The following is a 15,439-nucleotide window of genomic DNA, read 5'->3' on the forward strand; positions in this document are numbered from 1 at the left end:
CTCCCCCCGTCACAGCCCTGGACCCCCACCCCCAGCCCTTCTCCTGGGACCGTGGGGCTAGCACCCGGCCCACATACACGTCCCCCCCGCCACACACCAACCGCCCTGATCCCAGGAAAACGAAGCCTCCCACCCCTGGAGGCCACAGGCCTCATCCCCACCTCACAGCAGGGAAACTGAGGCGCAGGGGAGGGATTTGCTAAAGGACAGTGACTCAGTAGCAGAGCCTGGAAAAGAATCCAGGAGTCCTGGCTCCCACCCCCCTGCTCTACCCACCAGCCCCCACTCCCCTCCCAGAGCTGGGGAGAGAACCCGGGAGTCCTGGCTCCCAGCCCACCCTCCCCCTCCTCTAACCCACCAGCCCCCACTCCCCTCCCAGAGCCAGGGAGAGAACCCAGGAGTCCTGGCTCCCAGCCCCCCCTTCTCTAACCACCAAACCCCAGTCCCCTCCCAGAGCCAGGGATAGAACCCAGGAGTCCTGGCTCCCAGCGCCCCACTCCCTACATGCAGGGATTGTCCTTGACTCCCCACAGAGCCCCCACCCCCGTGCCCAGCCAGCCCCAGTGTGCAGCAGGCCGGGGTGTGCGGGGTTAATGCTCCCCCCTCCAGCGCCTCCCGCCAGGCTCACCCTGCTATTACAGGCCTGGCCCCGGCTCCCCTGCACACGTGTTCCCAGCCGGCGCGGGTGGAGCCGCCGGCAGCCCCCCACGCAGGGCACTGCCATGGGGCCCCGGGCCACAGCGCTGGGGGCCCTGCTGCTGCTGCTGGGCCAGGACCCCTGGGTCCTCCCCCACCCCCAGTGCCTGGACTACAAGCCGCCCTTCCAGCCCCCCCAGCCCCTGGCCTTCTGCCCCGAGTACTCGGCCTTCGGCTGCTGCGACGGCCGGCGGGACGCTGAGCTGAGCGCCCGGTTCCAGGTGTTGGGCAGCTTCCTGGACCCCGCCGGCTTGCAGAGCTGCGGGCACTTCCTGCGTGACCTGGTGTGCCAGGTGAGGGGGGGGGCAGCCTGGCTGGGCGGGGGGGGGGGGAAAGGCCAGGCAGCCCGTGGTGGGGGGGGGGGAGAGGCCAGGCAGCCCGGCTGGGCGTCGGGGGGGGGCAGGCAGCCCGGCTGGCAGGGGGGAAGGAGGGCAGAGGCCAGGCAGCCCGTGGGGGGGGGGGGAGAGGCCAGGCAGCCCGGCTGGGCGTCGTGGGGGGGGGGCGCAGAGGCCAGGCAGCCCGGCTGGGCGTGGGCAGCAGGCCACAGGCGTTTGCAGGGGGCTGTGGGGCTGGTGGCATAGCAGGGCAGGGGGATGGGGGGGCGGTCAAGGAAACTCTGGCCCTGATGTCAGGTTTGCTGGGGCCCTGCCCCTCTCCCGTTTCACCCCCACGTACAGACATGGGGGAGCCCTTTGAGCCCTGGGGGCCCCGTTCACTTGCCCCTGCATCAGCCTGGGTGGCCCCATCAGCAGTGACTGCACGGGGGGGGCAGAGGGGCAGTGGGGGGCTCCAGGTTGGGCTAGAGACACTGGTCCCCAGCCCCCCAGCTCCCAGCCTGGGTGCCCAAGTTCCCCAGATGCGCCTCCCCCAGCTGCCCTGGGCCCCTGGGGAGGGGGACACATACAGCGCCAGGCACCAGGCCGCATCAGGCTGCTGCCCCACATGCCTGGCGAGGGAGCCGGGGGACCCCCAGCAGCTCCGTGGGACACGTGCCCAGCTCGGTGCCCTTGGCACCCCCTCCCTGCGGCTCCAGCCAGCTCCAGGCCTGGCCCAGCCCTCCCCACATCCTGTCTAGGCTGGGACATGGGTTACCTCACCCGGCGGTTCCCGCTGGGAGGCTGCACATGGGTCCGTTCCCAGCCTGTCCCCAACCCCCCACCCCTTGGAGGTCTGGTCTCAGCAGGCCCGGCATGAACAGAACCCAGGAGTCCTGAACCCCTGTCCCAGCCACTAGACCCCACACAGCCCTTCAATCCAGGGGTCTGGGAGCCCGGACTCCTGGGTTCTATCCCCGGCTCCGGGAGGGGAGCGGGCTCTGGTGGCTTAGGGCAGGGGGGGCGAGGAGACCGGACTCCTGTGTTCCAGCTAACCCCCTGCCCCGCCCCTGCAGGAGTGCTCTCCCTATGCTGCCCACTTGTACGACGCGGAGGATGTGAGCTCCCCGGTGCGGGCGCTGCCCGGCTTGTGCCCCGCGTACTGCACGGCCTTCTGGCTGCGGTGCCGCTCCGTGCTGAGCCTCCTGACCGAGGACCCTGCCAGCCTGGCGCTGGAGGGCGACCACGCCCGCTTCTGCGGCGCCCTGGAGCTGGGCGACCCCACCTACTGCTACCCGGCAGTGCTGGACAGCACGGCCCTGAGCCAGGGGTTGGGCCGGGTGCGGGAGGGCGCCCACGGCTGCCTGCAGCTCTGCCTGCGGGAGGTGGCCAACGGGCTGCGGAACCCCGTGGCCATGGTGCACGCCGGGGACGGCTCCCACCGCTTCTTCGTGGCCGAGCAGCGGGGCTGCATCTGGGTCTTCCTGGCCAACGGCTCACGGGCCGCGCGCCCCTTCCTGGACCTGCGGGCGGCCGTGCTCACCTCGCCCTGGGCGGGCGACGAGCGGGGCTTCCTGGGCCTGGCCTTCCATCCCCGCTTCCGCGCCACCCGCACCTTCTACGTCTACTACTCCGCCCGCGCCGGGCCCCACGAGACCATCCGCGTCTCCCAGTTCCGCGTCTCGGCCCACGACCCCAACACCGCCGACCCCCGCTCCGAGAGGTGAGTGGCCTCCCGCCTGGGCACTCCTGGGGGCAGAACCCAGGTGTCCGGGCTCCCAGCCCCCCCATCCCCCCCACTTCTGAGCCAGCCCCTTGTCATGCAGCTCCTTCCTCCCCGCTCCATCTGCCCCACTGGTTTGGGGTGCCCCCCCTTTCACCCGGCTCCTCTTCCCAGCAGGATCCTCCTGGAGGTGCTGGAGCCGGCGTCGAACCACAACGGGGGGCAACTGCTGTTCGGGGCCGACGAGCTGCTCTACATCTTCACGGGGGACGGGGGGCGAGCGGGGGACCCCTTCGGAGCCTTCGGCAACGCCCAGAACAAGTGAGAGCCGGGGGCGGCGTTGGGGGGGGGGCAGCAGGGGATGTTGGGGGGGTCCTGGGGGCAGCATGGGGTATTGGGGGAGATGCCCCCTTGCAGGAAATAGGGGGGGAGGAGATTTTAGGGGATATGTTCCTGGGCGGGCAGGTCTTGATAGGTGAGAACTTGGCTCCTTTCTGCCACCTGGTGGCCAAAGTGCAGACTGGCTGGCGCTGTGTGAACCCCTGATTCCCTGCCCCCCTCCCGGGGCCCTGATCCTCCCCCAGCCCAGCCCCCAGCTCTGCCCCTGCAGTGTCTGTTCCTGAACCCCCTGGGGCCCTGATCCCCCGGCTCTGCCCCTGCAGTGTCTGTTCCTGAACCCCCTGGGGTCCTGATCCCCCCAGTCCCAGCCCCCGAGTCTTTTCCTGAACCCCCTGGGGCCCTGATCCCCCAGCTCTGCCCCTGCAGCGTCTGTTCCTGAACCCCCTGGGGTCCTGATCCCCCCAGTCCCAGCCCCCGGGTCTGTTCCTGAACCCCCTGGGGCCCTGATCCCCCCGGCTCTGCCCCTGCAGCGTCTGTTCCCAGCTCCCCTGCCTCCCTCCCAGGTCGTCCCTGCTGGGCAAGGTGCTGCGGATCGACGTGGAGCCGGAGGCCGACGGCCCCCCCTACCGCATCCCGCCCGACAACCCCTTTGTGGGGGAGCCCGGGGCCCAGCCCGAGGTCTACGCCTACGGGGTGCGGAACATGTGGCGCTGCTCCGTGGACAGGGGCGACCCCGCCAGCGGCGCCGGGCGCGGGCGCATCTTCTGCGGGGACGTGGGCCAGAACAAGTACGAGGAGGTGGACGTCATCGTGCCGGGCGCCAACTACGGCTGGCGGGCGAAGGAAGGGTTCGCCTGCTATGACCAGGCACTGTGCGCCAACGCCTCACTCGGTACGGCCGCGCCAAGGGGCACCGTGGGCCTGACGGGCCTCTCCCTTTGGGGGGCGCCATGGGCCAGACAGGCCTGTCCCTTCGGGGGGCACCGGCTCCCATCCCGCCCCAGGCAGGGACTGGCTGGCTCAGGGCGGCCGGAATGGGGCAGGGGCCTGTCCCCTCGGGGGGCACTGTCTCCACCCAGGCCCAGGTCAGGGGACCGGATGGCTTGGGCGGGGGGCAGGGAAAGGGCTTTGGGACCCATTACTCTGGGGTCCCAGGTACAATAAACCCTTGTGGGCCCCCCTACACGCCCGTGGTGCCAGCACCGTGGGGCGGGAGAGGGAGGCTGCGTCGAGCAGGGGCCGTGGGGGTTGCTGCCCCCTGATCCCCCAGCTGAGCTGCTCCCGCGCCGTGTCTTGCAGATGACGTCCCCCCCATATTCGCCTATTCGCACGAACTGGGGCGCTCGGTGACGGGGGGCTACGTGTACCGGGGCTGCCACAGCCCCAACCTGCGTGGCCTCTACATCTTCGGGGACTTCATGAGCGGGTAGGTTGGGCCCCTGGGACGGGCCCAGGGAGAACAGCCTGCTACTGCTGCAGGCTAGGGGGAGCGCTCCGGTAGCACACGGGGGCGGGGTGGTGTCACACCTTGCTGGGGACCCATCCGGGGTGCTGTGGGCAGTATCCATGGCCCAGAGGGGCTATGGGGCTGCCCCCTAACTGCTCTCAGGACATCTCCCTGACCAGTGTGCCCCACGGATGAGGGGGATTTTCTGCATGGGACACAGAACCACCCCCCATCCCCCAGGACAGACTCTGCCTTGTGGGGATGTGGGGAGGGGGAAGTTCCTGACCCGGAGCACCCCAGGGGGGCTGCAGGGAGCAATACAACTGTCTCCACGGCTCCTATGGAAGAGAGTGGGTACAGCCGCCCCCATGGCTCGTGTTGGTTACCGCCCCCCATCCCCATGGCTCCGTCTCCCCCCAGGCGCCTGATGTCACTGCGGGAGGAGGCTGGCTCCGGGCGCTGGCACTACAAGGAGCTGTGCATGGGCCAGGGCCAGACCTGCGCCTTCCCCGGCCTCCTCAACCACCACGTGCCCCACATCATCTCCTTCGCCGAGGACGAGGCTGGTGAGTGGGGGAGGGCACAGCCAGGACACCAAGGGGGGAGCCTAGAGCCAGAGCTCCACCAGGACGCCTGGGTTCTCGCCCCGGTGCTGGGAGGGGTTTGGGGTCCAGTGGGGGCTGGGAGCTAGGACTCCTGGGTTCTTGCCCCGGTGGTGAGGAGAGTGGGGGTTGTGAACCAGGACTCATGGGTTCTTGCCCCAGTGGTGGGAGGGTCTGGGGTCCAGTGGGGGAGAATGGAGGGGGTAATGCCGGGAGCCAGGACTCCTGGGTTCTATTCTTGTTGCTTCCACAAACTTGTGGCCTCCCTCCTGTGCCTCAGTTTCCCCTGAGGGGAGGACTTGGTGGCCAGTTACTAACCCCGCTGTCCCCACAGGGGAGCTCTATTTCCTCGCCACGGCCATCGCCAGTGCAGCCGTGCCGGCTGGGATCTTGTACCGGATTGTGGACCCCTCCAGGTACCTACTGTCCCCCCCCCCTTTGCCCGCTGGCCCTGGCAGGTTCATGGGCAAGGCGTGGCCCCGTCTCGCTCTGACATGGCTTGGCTGGCTCCCAGGGTGTGGGTGGGGGGCTGCGCACGGGACAGGCCCCTTGTAACAGGCGTCTCTCCCCGCAGGCGGGCGTCCCCCGGACAGTGCGGGATCAGCCCCGTGCCCGTCGTCATCCAAGGGAAACTGATCCACTTCCGCCCAACACAGAGTGAGTGTGTGTGGGGGGGGACTGAGCCGAGGGGGGGTCACCACTGCAGCTTGCTGAGGTCTTGGGGAAGCTTCTGGGCCATTGGGAGGTGCGGGGGGCGGGAGCCAGGACTCCTGGGTTCTGTCCCTGGGTCTGGTTCTGACTCACTGGGTGGGGGGGCAGTTCTGTACGTTTGTTCTGTAAATGGGGGATAAACGTGTGGGGGGGGCAGAGCTGTATCCCAAATGAGCCCCCCCCCCCGCTTCCTGTTGCAGAATTCATCACACCGGCCCCACCGCCCGCAGTGACCACCCCACGGCTTGGCACCGGCTCAGAACCCATGGGAACAGCTGGACCCCCGCTGGCACCTGCCACCCATCCCCTGGGCCACACACACCCCTGCACAGGCCGAGAGCACTCGGCCCTGCCCACCCCTCGGCCCAGCCCAGCTGTACCGGCCAGGCCCCCGGCTCGCCCGGACTGTGGGGTGCTGCAGGCACGTCCCACACCCCGGGCAGGGCCGAGCCTGCCCCCCACCACCCCCAACTGGTACCAGCAGCTGCTGGAGCGTCTGGAGGCCAAGAGCAGCCCACAAAGCCGCGCCTCCCGGCCCCCCAGCACCCACCCTACCCCCAGCACGGGGCCACCCCCCACAACCCACCCAGCCCCCAACCCCTGGCTGCCCCCCAACTCCCATCTTTCCCCCAGCACGGGGCGGCCCCCCACAACCCACCCAGCCAACCCCCACCTTTCCCCCAGCACGGGGCCACCCCCCACAGCCCACCCAGCCCCCAACCCCCAGCTGCCCTACAGAACGTTGCCACCCCCTGCCACCCCTCACCCTCCCAGGCGAGCGGCTGGGCACCACCCCAGGAAGATGGGACCCCGGAGGCGGCTGGGGGCAAAGGGCCCCGCCCGGCAGCTGCCCCCTGGCACGGTGCGGCTGGTGCACAGGGGTGCAGCGCCTGGGCGGGGTCGGCTGGAGATCCTGGTGGGGGGCCAGTGGGGCACAGTCTGCGACGATCGGTTTGACGGGCGGGCGGCCACTGTGGTGTGCCGGCAGCTGGGCTACGAGCGGGCACTGAGGGTGGCGCGCCGGGCGGAGTTCGGGCAAGGGGCCGCGCTGCCCATCCTGCTGGACGACGTGCGGTGCCAGGGCTCGGAGCGCAGCCTGCTGGAGTGCCGGAGCGCCCCCCCCGGGCAACACGACTGCGCCCACAGCGAGGACGTGGGGGTGGTGTGCGGGGACCCGGAGCGCCAGGGGCGGCCGAGAGGGAGCAGAGGGGCCCACGGCCTGTAACTTCTGCCTCCTTCTTGCCTCCCGGGGCTCTGGAGGGGGGCAGGGTTTGGGGGCTGGGTTGGGGTGACAGGGCCCAGCCCCCCGGGCCCCTACTCCCCCCACAGCCACGTGGCCCAGAGCCCCCTGGCGACAGCTGCTCAGGGTTCCTGCTTCCCTTTTATGGTGGGGGGCTTAGAAGGGGGGGGGCTTCTACCCCTACCCCTGGGGGGGGTCCGGTTCTGACGGGGGGGGGTGGAGAGCCAGGACTCCTGGGTTCTATCCCCACCGCTGGGAGGGGGGGCCGTAGAGAGCCAGGACTTCTGGGTTCTATTGTTGGCTCTACCCTGCCTTGAGCGAGGGCACAGGGCGCGTAGGGCCAGGGCCGGGTGAGAATAATACCACGGCGCCAGCTCCTTCCAGCAAGGTTTTATTCAGACTCCTGGTGACCATCCGTGCTGGGTGCCATACCCCCCCCGCAGCTGGCACACCTGGGGCAGGGGAGGGGGGGGAGAATTCCCAGGGGTGAGTGCTTGAGCCAGGGGGGTGTTCACTCTAGGTCCTCTCACCTTCCCCCCACCCACCCCCCAGGCTGATTCCCAGGGCAGCAGAGGACGCTGCCACTCCACACGCGACGCCCTGTCAGGGCAGGGCGGGAGGGGCCATCACCCCTCGTGGGTCATGCCCGTCTTGCTACGCTCTGTCCTGCACCTGGCGCCATGGAGTGGTAGCAGCAGCTGGGCACAGACCCTGGCAGATGCCCACAGGGGGCCAGGCACATGTGGTGGCCCCAGAACCCTCCCTGAGCAGTGCCAGGCAACCCCCCCGTGACTGGCACAGTCCAGCTGCCAGCCATGGATGGGGGGGGTGCAGGCAGCACCACCAGCTGTGACGGGCACGGAGCAGCGGCCGTCGCATCATAGCCGGGCCCCCCAGGCCTGGGACACCAGGCCCCAAACCCAGCACCGCTCCCCACCCCCTCTGGCTCCTGCCAAAGCACCAGAAAGTCACCCCACCCCCAAGGCAGCACCTTGCTGGTCCTGCCGGGGATCCCCGCTCCCAGGGCTGGGCCCCCCAGGGAAAGGGGCTTTTCACTCCCTTGCGGGTGCCCTGTGACCCGCTGCCCCCTGCCCTGGGCTCAGGGGAGGGTGGCTCAGAGCTGGGGTGGGGGGAGGGTACTGTTTTGGGGGGCAGGGGGGCGTTGACCCCAAGCCTTGGGCATGTACAGAATTTGCTGGCTCCAGCGCGTTGCCTTCCCCCTCCCTCCATCAGCCAGAGCCCGCACCGCCGGGGGTGACGGCCCAGGCTGGGTCCCGTGCAGCCGGCTCCAAGGGGCCCCAGCTCGGCAGGGCTGCCTGGGCTGGGTCTGGGATAAAACAGGGCGAACGGCTGCTTAAAACCGGGACGTGTTGATTAAAACCCTGCGCGAGCTCCCCCACACCGTGCAGCCAAGAGCCGTGCAAGAACCGCTCGGGCCCAAGCCAGAGCCTGCTGCAGACGCAGGCACGGTCCCTGCAGGGAGCTGCCCTGCAAACAGAGCCCCCTCCCCGCGCCAGCCAGCACCCGCCCCAGGGCAGGGCTGACGCTATCTGCTGATGGAGGAGTAGTTGGCACGGCTACCCGTGTTGAGCTGGGCACTGGGAGGTGGGGGCTTCGCGCCCGGGGCCGGCTCCTCCGGCGTCACCTCGGACTCCAGGATGGGCTCCTGGTCGCTGTGGTGATCGGCCGGCAGCAGGATGAGGTCGGTGAGGCCGTGCAGGTCGGCCGCCTTGTGGAAGGTTTGTAGGACCAGCAGCACGGCCATCAGCCCCAGCAGCAGGTACACTGGGAGAGAGCGAGAGGGCGTCAGCCCCTGCAGGGACCTGGGGTCAGCCCCGGGACCGCTGGGCCAGGCCCCGCCACACAGCAAGTAGGGAACAGAACCCAGGTGTCCTGGCTCCCAGCCCCCCCCCCCCCCGCCGCCGCCGCTCTAACCACTAGTCCCCACTCCCCTCCCAGAGCCAGGGATGGAACCCAGGAGTCCTGGCTCCCAGCCCACCCCCCCTGCCCTAACCACTAGTCCCCCACTCCCCTCCCCTCCCCGAGTCAGGAACGGAACCCAGGAGTCCTGGCTCTCCTCTCTTCCTCTCCCCCCCCCCCCCGCTCTAACCACTAGTCCACACTCCCCTCCCAGAGCCGGGGATGGAACCCAGGAGTCCTGGCTCCTAGCCCCCCCCTGCTCTCACCCACCGAATTCCAGTGTACCCTAGGTAGTGTTCAGGATGTAGCCGTCCCCATGGGGCATCAGTCCGGCTCGCTTGAAATGACTAACAGACACATAGACACTGCACCCAAGTCTCCCCGGACTGTGCCCTGCAAGGCTACTGAGGCCCCATCTCCCCTCCAGGTACCTGCCCCCTAGACACCTGTGACAAAGTGGGGGTGGGGGGTTTCCCGTAACGTTTTGCATGAGCACTGTGTGCCTCGGTTTCCCCTGTGTATGACACAATGACCTCGGTGGTGGGACAACGGGGTGTGGTTTTTGCAGGAACCCAAGCGGGCAGGTGCGTGGGCCGGACTCTCTAACCTGGCAGCTGATGGCTGGGAGCCAGGCAGCTGCGCCAGAGGTGGGGGCAGTGACCGGTTTGCCCAGGAGGAGGAGGGGCAGCAGGTGTGTCAGGGGCTGGTCTGGTCAGGACTCTGTGTGTGTGTGTGTGGGGGGGGGAATAGCCTCTCCCCCTCCCCCCCCCCCGGCCTTTTTGTAGCTTCCTGCTGCCTGTGCTAACGAGTTCTGTCCTCCGCAGTGTCCTGGTGACTAATAAACCTGTTCTCCACGCTGGCTGAGTCACGGCTGACTGGGGGGCAGGGTTCTTTGGGGGGTGCGAGGCTCCCCCAGGCATCCCTGCGGGGGACCAGGGGGCTGAACGCTCCCAGGTCAGATCCAAGCAGGCTCCTTGTCCTGGTGCCGGTGCCCCGAGGGGAGGCGCACCAGGATGAGGGTCCTGCCTGACTTCGCTCGGTGCTGCCCCCCCCAGGGCTCCCCCCGGCCTACTGCTCACCGGTGACTGAGACCTTGTAGAGCGCGCGTAGCTTCTGGCCGGGCTGCTCGCCCGGCACGTAGTCGCCCAGCCCGATGGTGCACAGCGAGATGAAGCAGAAGTAGAAGGCGTCCAGGTAGCTCCAGGTCTCCTCCAGGGTGCTGAAGACGGCGGCCGGCAGCAGAAAGAAGGTGACCAGCACGGCCAGCAGCAGCAGCAGGAAGTGGGCCCGGGCCAGCGCCTGGTGGCTGTAGCCAGACCGCAGCTGCAGGTACTCGAGGGGCCAGTGGGTGAAGAGCCGGGCCAGGCGCTGCACCGTGGCCGTCAGCACCAGCATGGTGAAGGGCACCCCCAGCAGGGCGTAGAAGATGCAGAAGGCCTTGCCGGAGTCCGAGAGCGGCGTGGTGTAGCCGTAGCCTGCACAGGGCGGGGACAGGGGAGAGGATGTTACCCCCCACGTGTGTGTAGGGGTTTCCCCATGGGAAACTGAGGCACAGACAGGCAAAAGAACTATGCTTGGCATCCCACAGGGTCAGTGCCAGAGCTGGGGAGAGAACCCAGGAGTCCTGGCTCCCAGCCCCCCCTGCTCTAACCCACCAGCCCCCACTCCCCTCCCCGAGCTGGGAGAGAACCCAGGAGTCCTGGCTCCCAGACCCCCTGCTCTAACCACTAGACCCCACTCCCCTCCCAGACCCCCTGCTCTAACCACTAGACCCCACTCCCCTCCCAGAGCGGGGGAGAGAACCCAGGAGTCCGGGCTCCCAGCCCCCCCCTGCTCTAACCACTAGCCCCCACCCCCCTCCCAGAGCTGGGGAGAGAACCCAGGAGTCCTGGCTCCCAGGATTCGTACCCCCCCCCCCCCCCCCGGGCTCTGCGTGAGGCCGGCTCCGGGAACAGCTCCAGCCCGGGGAGCTGGGTAATGGGATTTCACGCCCAGGTGGGTTCTAAGCCGGGCAATTAGGCGGCTGCCGGGGGAGTGAAAGGCTCCATGGGGAGGGGGGGCGTCAGCGCCGCACCCGCCGCTAATCCAGAGGCGGAGCCAGGGCTGTCCCCAGGCCTTTCCTACCCCAGGGACTGGCCTCGATCCACCACTCCCCACCCCCGGGCAGGGCTCCAGGCAGCATTTGCAGCCTGGCCGCTTGACCCAGGATCCGGACAGGCTGAGCGCCCGGCCCCTTAGTCAATGCGCACCAGGGGCTGGGGCCGAACACCAGGGAGACGCCCATGCTGTGGGGGTGAATCCGGTGGGGGGGAGCTGGGCTGAGGCCCCAGCTCAGAGTCGGCCCGTTAGGGCCTTGCCCCCCCCCCCAGCCCGGGAGGCAGCCCGGCCCACTCCCCTCCCAGCTGCCAGGGAGCTGTTTACTCGGCGTGTTGACCCAAGGCAGGCATGGGGCAGAGTTCGCTCTGCGTCAGCCGGAGCCTCCCGACCTCCCTGCCCTGGGATCCCCTGCGCGGGCAGGCTGCCCGGGGACCCAGGAGTCCCGGCGGGAGTGCCGTGGGCAGCGGAGGGGCTGATGTACCGACAGAGCCAGACAGTTCCCAGCCTGAGCACCAACCCTTGGAGACAAACAGACACGGCGGGACAGACGGGCATGTCTACCCCCCCCCCCGCACCATGCAGCAGCCACCCGCAAGGGAGGCACCACAGGACCATCCCCCTCAGGAAGGTGCCCCGTGGTACCCAGGGACAGCCCAGCTGTGGGCTCACACAGCTTCCTCAGGCCCCCAGGGCACCGAGCCCCATGGGCAGAGCCCCCGCCATGGCGTCACTGGTAACGCACACGCCCTCGGCCTGGCACGCAGCAGGACTGCCTGGCTCGGTGCCAGCCCCAGGCAGGGCCAGAACGCCCGGGCCCAGCTCACGTCCGGTTAACCCCTCCCTGCCAGGGCTCGGCTCAGAACCCCCGGTACAGGTGCGGGGAAAGAGCCCCAGAGGCCCAGGCCGCCAGCCCCAAGAGCCCCCGGGCCGGCTACAGGGCAGGGGGCGGCGCTTGCCAGCGGGGAACACTCAACACTCTCTGGCAGGAGCGTGGCAGTGCTCAGCTGGGCTGGGACCCGCTCTCCCTTCCTGGCCAGCCAGCCAGCAATAACAGCACATGGGGCCAGCCACGAGTCACATGACCCAGAGGCAGCTATCGCCCCTTTGGCCTAAACCAGCCAAGGACTAACTGAACTGTGTGGGCTCATGAGTTAGCTCAGGGAGCCAGGACTCCTGGGGTCCATCCCCTGCGCTGGCAGGGGAGTGGCGCCCAGTGGTTAGAGCGGGGGGCTGGGAGCCAGGACTCCTGGGGTCCATCCCCCGCGCTGGCAGGGGAGTGGCGCCCAGTGGTTAGAGCGGGGGGGCTGGGAGCCAGGACTCCTGGGGTCCATCCCCCGCGCTGGCAGGGGAGTGGCGCCCAGTGGTTAGAGCGGGGGGGCTGGGAGCCAGGACTCCTGGGGTCCATCCCCCCGCGCTGGCAGGGGAGTGGAGCCTAGTGGTTAGAGCAGGGGGGCTGGGAGCCAGGACTCCTGTGGTCCATCCCCCGCGCTGGCAGGGGAGTGGAGCCTAGTGGTTAGAGCAGGGGGGCTGGGAGCCAGGACTCCTGGGGTCCATCCCCCGTGCTGGCAGGGGAGTGGGGCCCAGTGGTTAGGGCAGTGGGGGGCAGGGGCCAGGCTGGGGAGCAGGGATCCTGGCTGGACCCAGCTGTAATCAGCACCAATGCGCCCACCCCAGGACCTACCGACCCGAGAACGCTGCTCATTTAGGGCTGGACTCAAAGCCTGTCGGAGACCGGGGGGGGGGTAGGTGGGGTGGAGGGATCCATTGGGCTGGGGGTCAGGCCCCATGGACCAGTGTGAGCACCCGGGCTGTTGACTCTGGTGTAGGCCAGGCCGGGACACTAAGGCCTCACAAGGCCCCCCCCCTCCCCGAGGGGATCCAAGGCCCAGCAGTCCCCCCCCCCCCCAGCACCTTTGCACTCTAGGATTTCCTGGCAGGGGAAGCGAGGGCCTGCACCGCAGAGGGGGGGGGAACTAACCCAGACCAGGATGCAGGGGGAGGGTTGGCGCTGGGGCTGCCGACTCTGCGCTTTCACTTTCCTTGTCATCTGGGGCCCAGGTGGCGGATTGGGGGCGGGGGCGCAGCCAGTTCTTCCAAAGCAGCGTTCAGACACCCCCTCCCCCCGAACCATTTCACAACATACCCCCCAGGGCAGGAGCGGGACCTTGCCGAGGCTCTTGGCCCCAGGAACAAGGCCAGAGCACGGGGAAGTCCCTGGCACGGCCGCTCAGTCACCCAGGGCCCAGAGAAGCCCGGTTGGCACCAGCCCTGAGACCTTCTCCAGTGAGTTTTGCTCCTGGACAGCTGGCAGGAGCCTGGCAGGTGCAAAGGAGGAGTGACTCCTGGGCGTGGGGAGACTGCCAGCCTGCCAGCCAGGCCCATCACCTCCTTCACACCCCATGGCACTCCCAGGCCCAGCAGACGCTTCGGAGAAAGGGCCTCAGCGTTACAGCTGCACCCGCCTTGGCTAAGGGAGCTTGGCCCAGAGACACGCCAGGCCCCTAGCAACACCTCATGGACCCAGCACAGACCTCCCAGGTCCCCTCCCCACACAGAGCGGGAAAAGGGGCCCACGCCCCACGGCCAAATACCCTGCTAAGGTGCCTTTCCAAACCAGAACCCACCGTAGGCCCCGCAGAGAACCCCCAGGGGTCAGGGCTCGTGGGGCAGATCCGGGTCAGGGTGTCAGGGCCACTGGGCGCTGCAGGGAGGGGCAATGTTTGGTTTGTGGGTTGGGTGGGGGGCTGTGTTGGGGGGGCGCTGTGTTACCCGCGGGGGAGGAGGGGGGCTGTGTTGGCGGGGGGGGGGGAGAGTGGGGGTGTGTTGGGGGGAGGAGAGGGGAGCTGTGTTAGTGGGGGGCTGTGTTGGCAGGGGGGAGGGAAGGGGGCGCTCAGACACTTTCCCTCACACACTTAAACTTTTTGAAAGTTTCTCCAGCTGGCTCCGGCTCGGGGCAGGTCCCGGACCGAGCGGCATCCGTCGGGAACAGCCCCCCCTTGCCCGAGCAGAGAGCTAATCGCCGAGACGCTCAAACACTTGTGCCCCCCCCCCTCCCATGTCCCCGGCGCTGCTGGATTTGTAAACTTCCAACCAAGCACGAGATTCGCCCTGGGTGCTGTAATGCGCTTAGGAACAGGGCGTGTGTGCGCGGAGAGGGAGGGGGTCGCGGGGGGGGGACGGGACTCTAGGGATACGGCGCTGGCACCCCCTTGGGGATGGGCGCAATGGACGCCTAATTCCTGGGGGGTGCGCAGGGGGTCTGGGGGCGGTACCGAGAGACTCATGCGGTATTTGGGGGCAGCTGCCCCACGCGGGGGCCTGTGCCCGGCCCGGCGCACGAAGCTGGGGAGGGGGCGCTCTCGGGCTGGGGAGGGGGCGCGCAGGGACGGGGGGGGCGCTCGGGCTGGGGAGGGGGCGCGCAGGGACGGGGGGGGGCGCTTACCCACGGTGGTGATCAGCGTGCTGGAGAAGAAGAAGGCGGAGGCGAAGTCCCAGTTGGAGGCGCCGGCCGAGCCGTTCCGTAGCACCGACACCCCGTAGCGGTTGGCGCTCAGCACCCGCTCCAGGAAGCGCTCCAGCGCGCTCTCGTTCAGGCAGGGGCTGGCCCCCAGGAAGGCGGCCTTGAGCCCGCGCAGCTCGGCCCGCAGCCGGCTCTCGTAGGGGCGCTCGATGGAGGAGACGAGCAGCGCGCCCAGCAGCAGGTAGCCCAGGTAGCCGAGCAGACAGAGCGCCAGCAGGACGCAGCGGCTCATGGCACGGCGGGAGCCCCGTGCGCCCTGGGCGCACCGCGGGGACGGGGAGGGACCCGGGGCCCCCGGGCAGAGCCCTCGGTGCGCCCGCAGGGGACGGGGGGACCCGGAGCCCCTCGGCCGCCGCTCGGCTCCCGGCTACGTGTCGCGCCTGGAAGGAGCGGAGCGGAGCTTCCTGCTGCTGCTGCCGGCTCCCCGCGCCGAGCCCCGAGCCGAGCCCCGCCGGGCCGGTCCCCGAGCGGCCGCGCAGCGACCCCTGCCTGCAGCCCGGCGCGGCTCCTTAGCCTGGGACAAGCCCCTCCCGGCGGGGCGGGGCTGGGACTCAGGGCCCCGCCCGCCCTCGGGGGGAGGCTGATTCCAAGGCCAGGCAGGAGCCTGGGGGGCACATGCACCGGACCCCCCCGTGCTCCCTCCCCGCTCACCCTTGGGTGCTCTCCGGCTCCTGTCCTAGGGGATCTCAAAGCTCTTCACAGACAAGGGCCCAAGCCTCCCATCCCCCCCCTCCCGGGAAACGGATCACTGCTGTTCCTATTCCACAACTGGGGAAACTGAGGCAGGAAGGGAGGAGGGGTTTGTCCAAGGACGGAGTCAGCAGCAGAAC

General features: G+C 69.2%; 2 protein-coding genes across 2 annotated transcripts; one reads left to right on the plus strand and one right to left on the minus strand.

The window, feature by feature from the left end:
* The first annotated feature begins 411 nt into the window (after positions 1-411).
* LOC128826467 (HHIP-like protein 1) lies at positions 412-7,112 on the plus strand. The gene is made up of 9 exons (XM_054009758.1): positions 412-989; positions 2,087-2,733; positions 2,911-3,054; positions 3,636-3,964; positions 4,372-4,498; positions 4,940-5,085; positions 5,456-5,537; positions 5,696-5,778; positions 6,033-7,112. The coding sequence occupies exons 1-9, from the start codon at positions 594-596 to the stop codon at positions 7,055-7,057; spliced, it is 2,979 nt and encodes a 992-aa protein (XP_053865733.1). The 5' UTR covers positions 412-593; the 3' UTR covers positions 7,058-7,112.
* Positions 7,113-7,447: 335 nt separating this feature from the next.
* KCNK6 (potassium two pore domain channel subfamily K member 6) lies at positions 7,448-15,094 on the minus strand. Its single transcript, XM_054009856.1, has 3 exons — positions 14,532-15,094; positions 10,072-10,467; positions 7,448-8,857 (listed from the first exon to the last, which is right to left on the minus strand). Exons 1-3 carry the CDS (start codon positions 14,839-14,841, stop codon positions 8,619-8,621), a joined length of 945 nt encoding a protein of 314 aa, XP_053865831.1. The 5' UTR covers positions 14,842-15,094; the 3' UTR covers positions 7,448-8,618.
* Between the last annotated feature and the right edge of the window lie 345 nt (positions 15,095-15,439).

Source organism: Malaclemys terrapin, chromosome 20 (genome assembly GCF_027887155.1).
Source record: "Malaclemys terrapin pileata isolate rMalTer1 chromosome 20, rMalTer1.hap1, whole genome shotgun sequence".
Classification (NCBI taxonomy): Eukaryota; Metazoa; Chordata; order Testudines; family Emydidae; genus Malaclemys; species Malaclemys terrapin.

What these genes read in the sequence shown, in the direction of transcription:
- LOC128826467 (XM_054009758.1), top strand. Translation starts at nt 594, where the DNA reads ATGCTCCCCCCTCCAGCGCCTCCCGCCAGGCTCACCCTGCTATTACAG. An exon ending in TTCGGCAACGCCCAGAACAA is followed by an intron (nt 3,055 to 3,635) that starts GTGAGAGCCGGG and finishes CCTCCCTCCCAG; the next exon opens with GTCGTCCCTGCTGGGCAAGG. An exon ending in CGGATTGTGGACCCCTCCAG is followed by an intron (nt 5,538 to 5,695) that starts GTACCTACTGTC and finishes CTCTCCCCGCAG; the next exon opens with GCGGGCGTCCCCCGGACAGT.
- KCNK6 (XM_054009856.1), bottom strand. Translation starts at nt 14,841, where the DNA reads ATGAGCCGCTGCGTCCTGCTGGCGCTCTGTCTGCTCGGCTACCTGGGC. An exon ending in CACGCTGATCACCACCGTGG is followed by an intron (nt 10,468 to 14,531) that starts GTAAGCGCCCCC and finishes CGCCCTGTGCAG; the next exon opens with GCTACGGCTACACCACGCCG. An exon ending in CTACAAGGTCTCAGTCACCG is followed by an intron (nt 8,858 to 10,071) that starts GTGAGCAGTAGG and finishes GCTCTCTCCCAG; the next exon opens with TGTACCTGCTGCTGGGGCTG.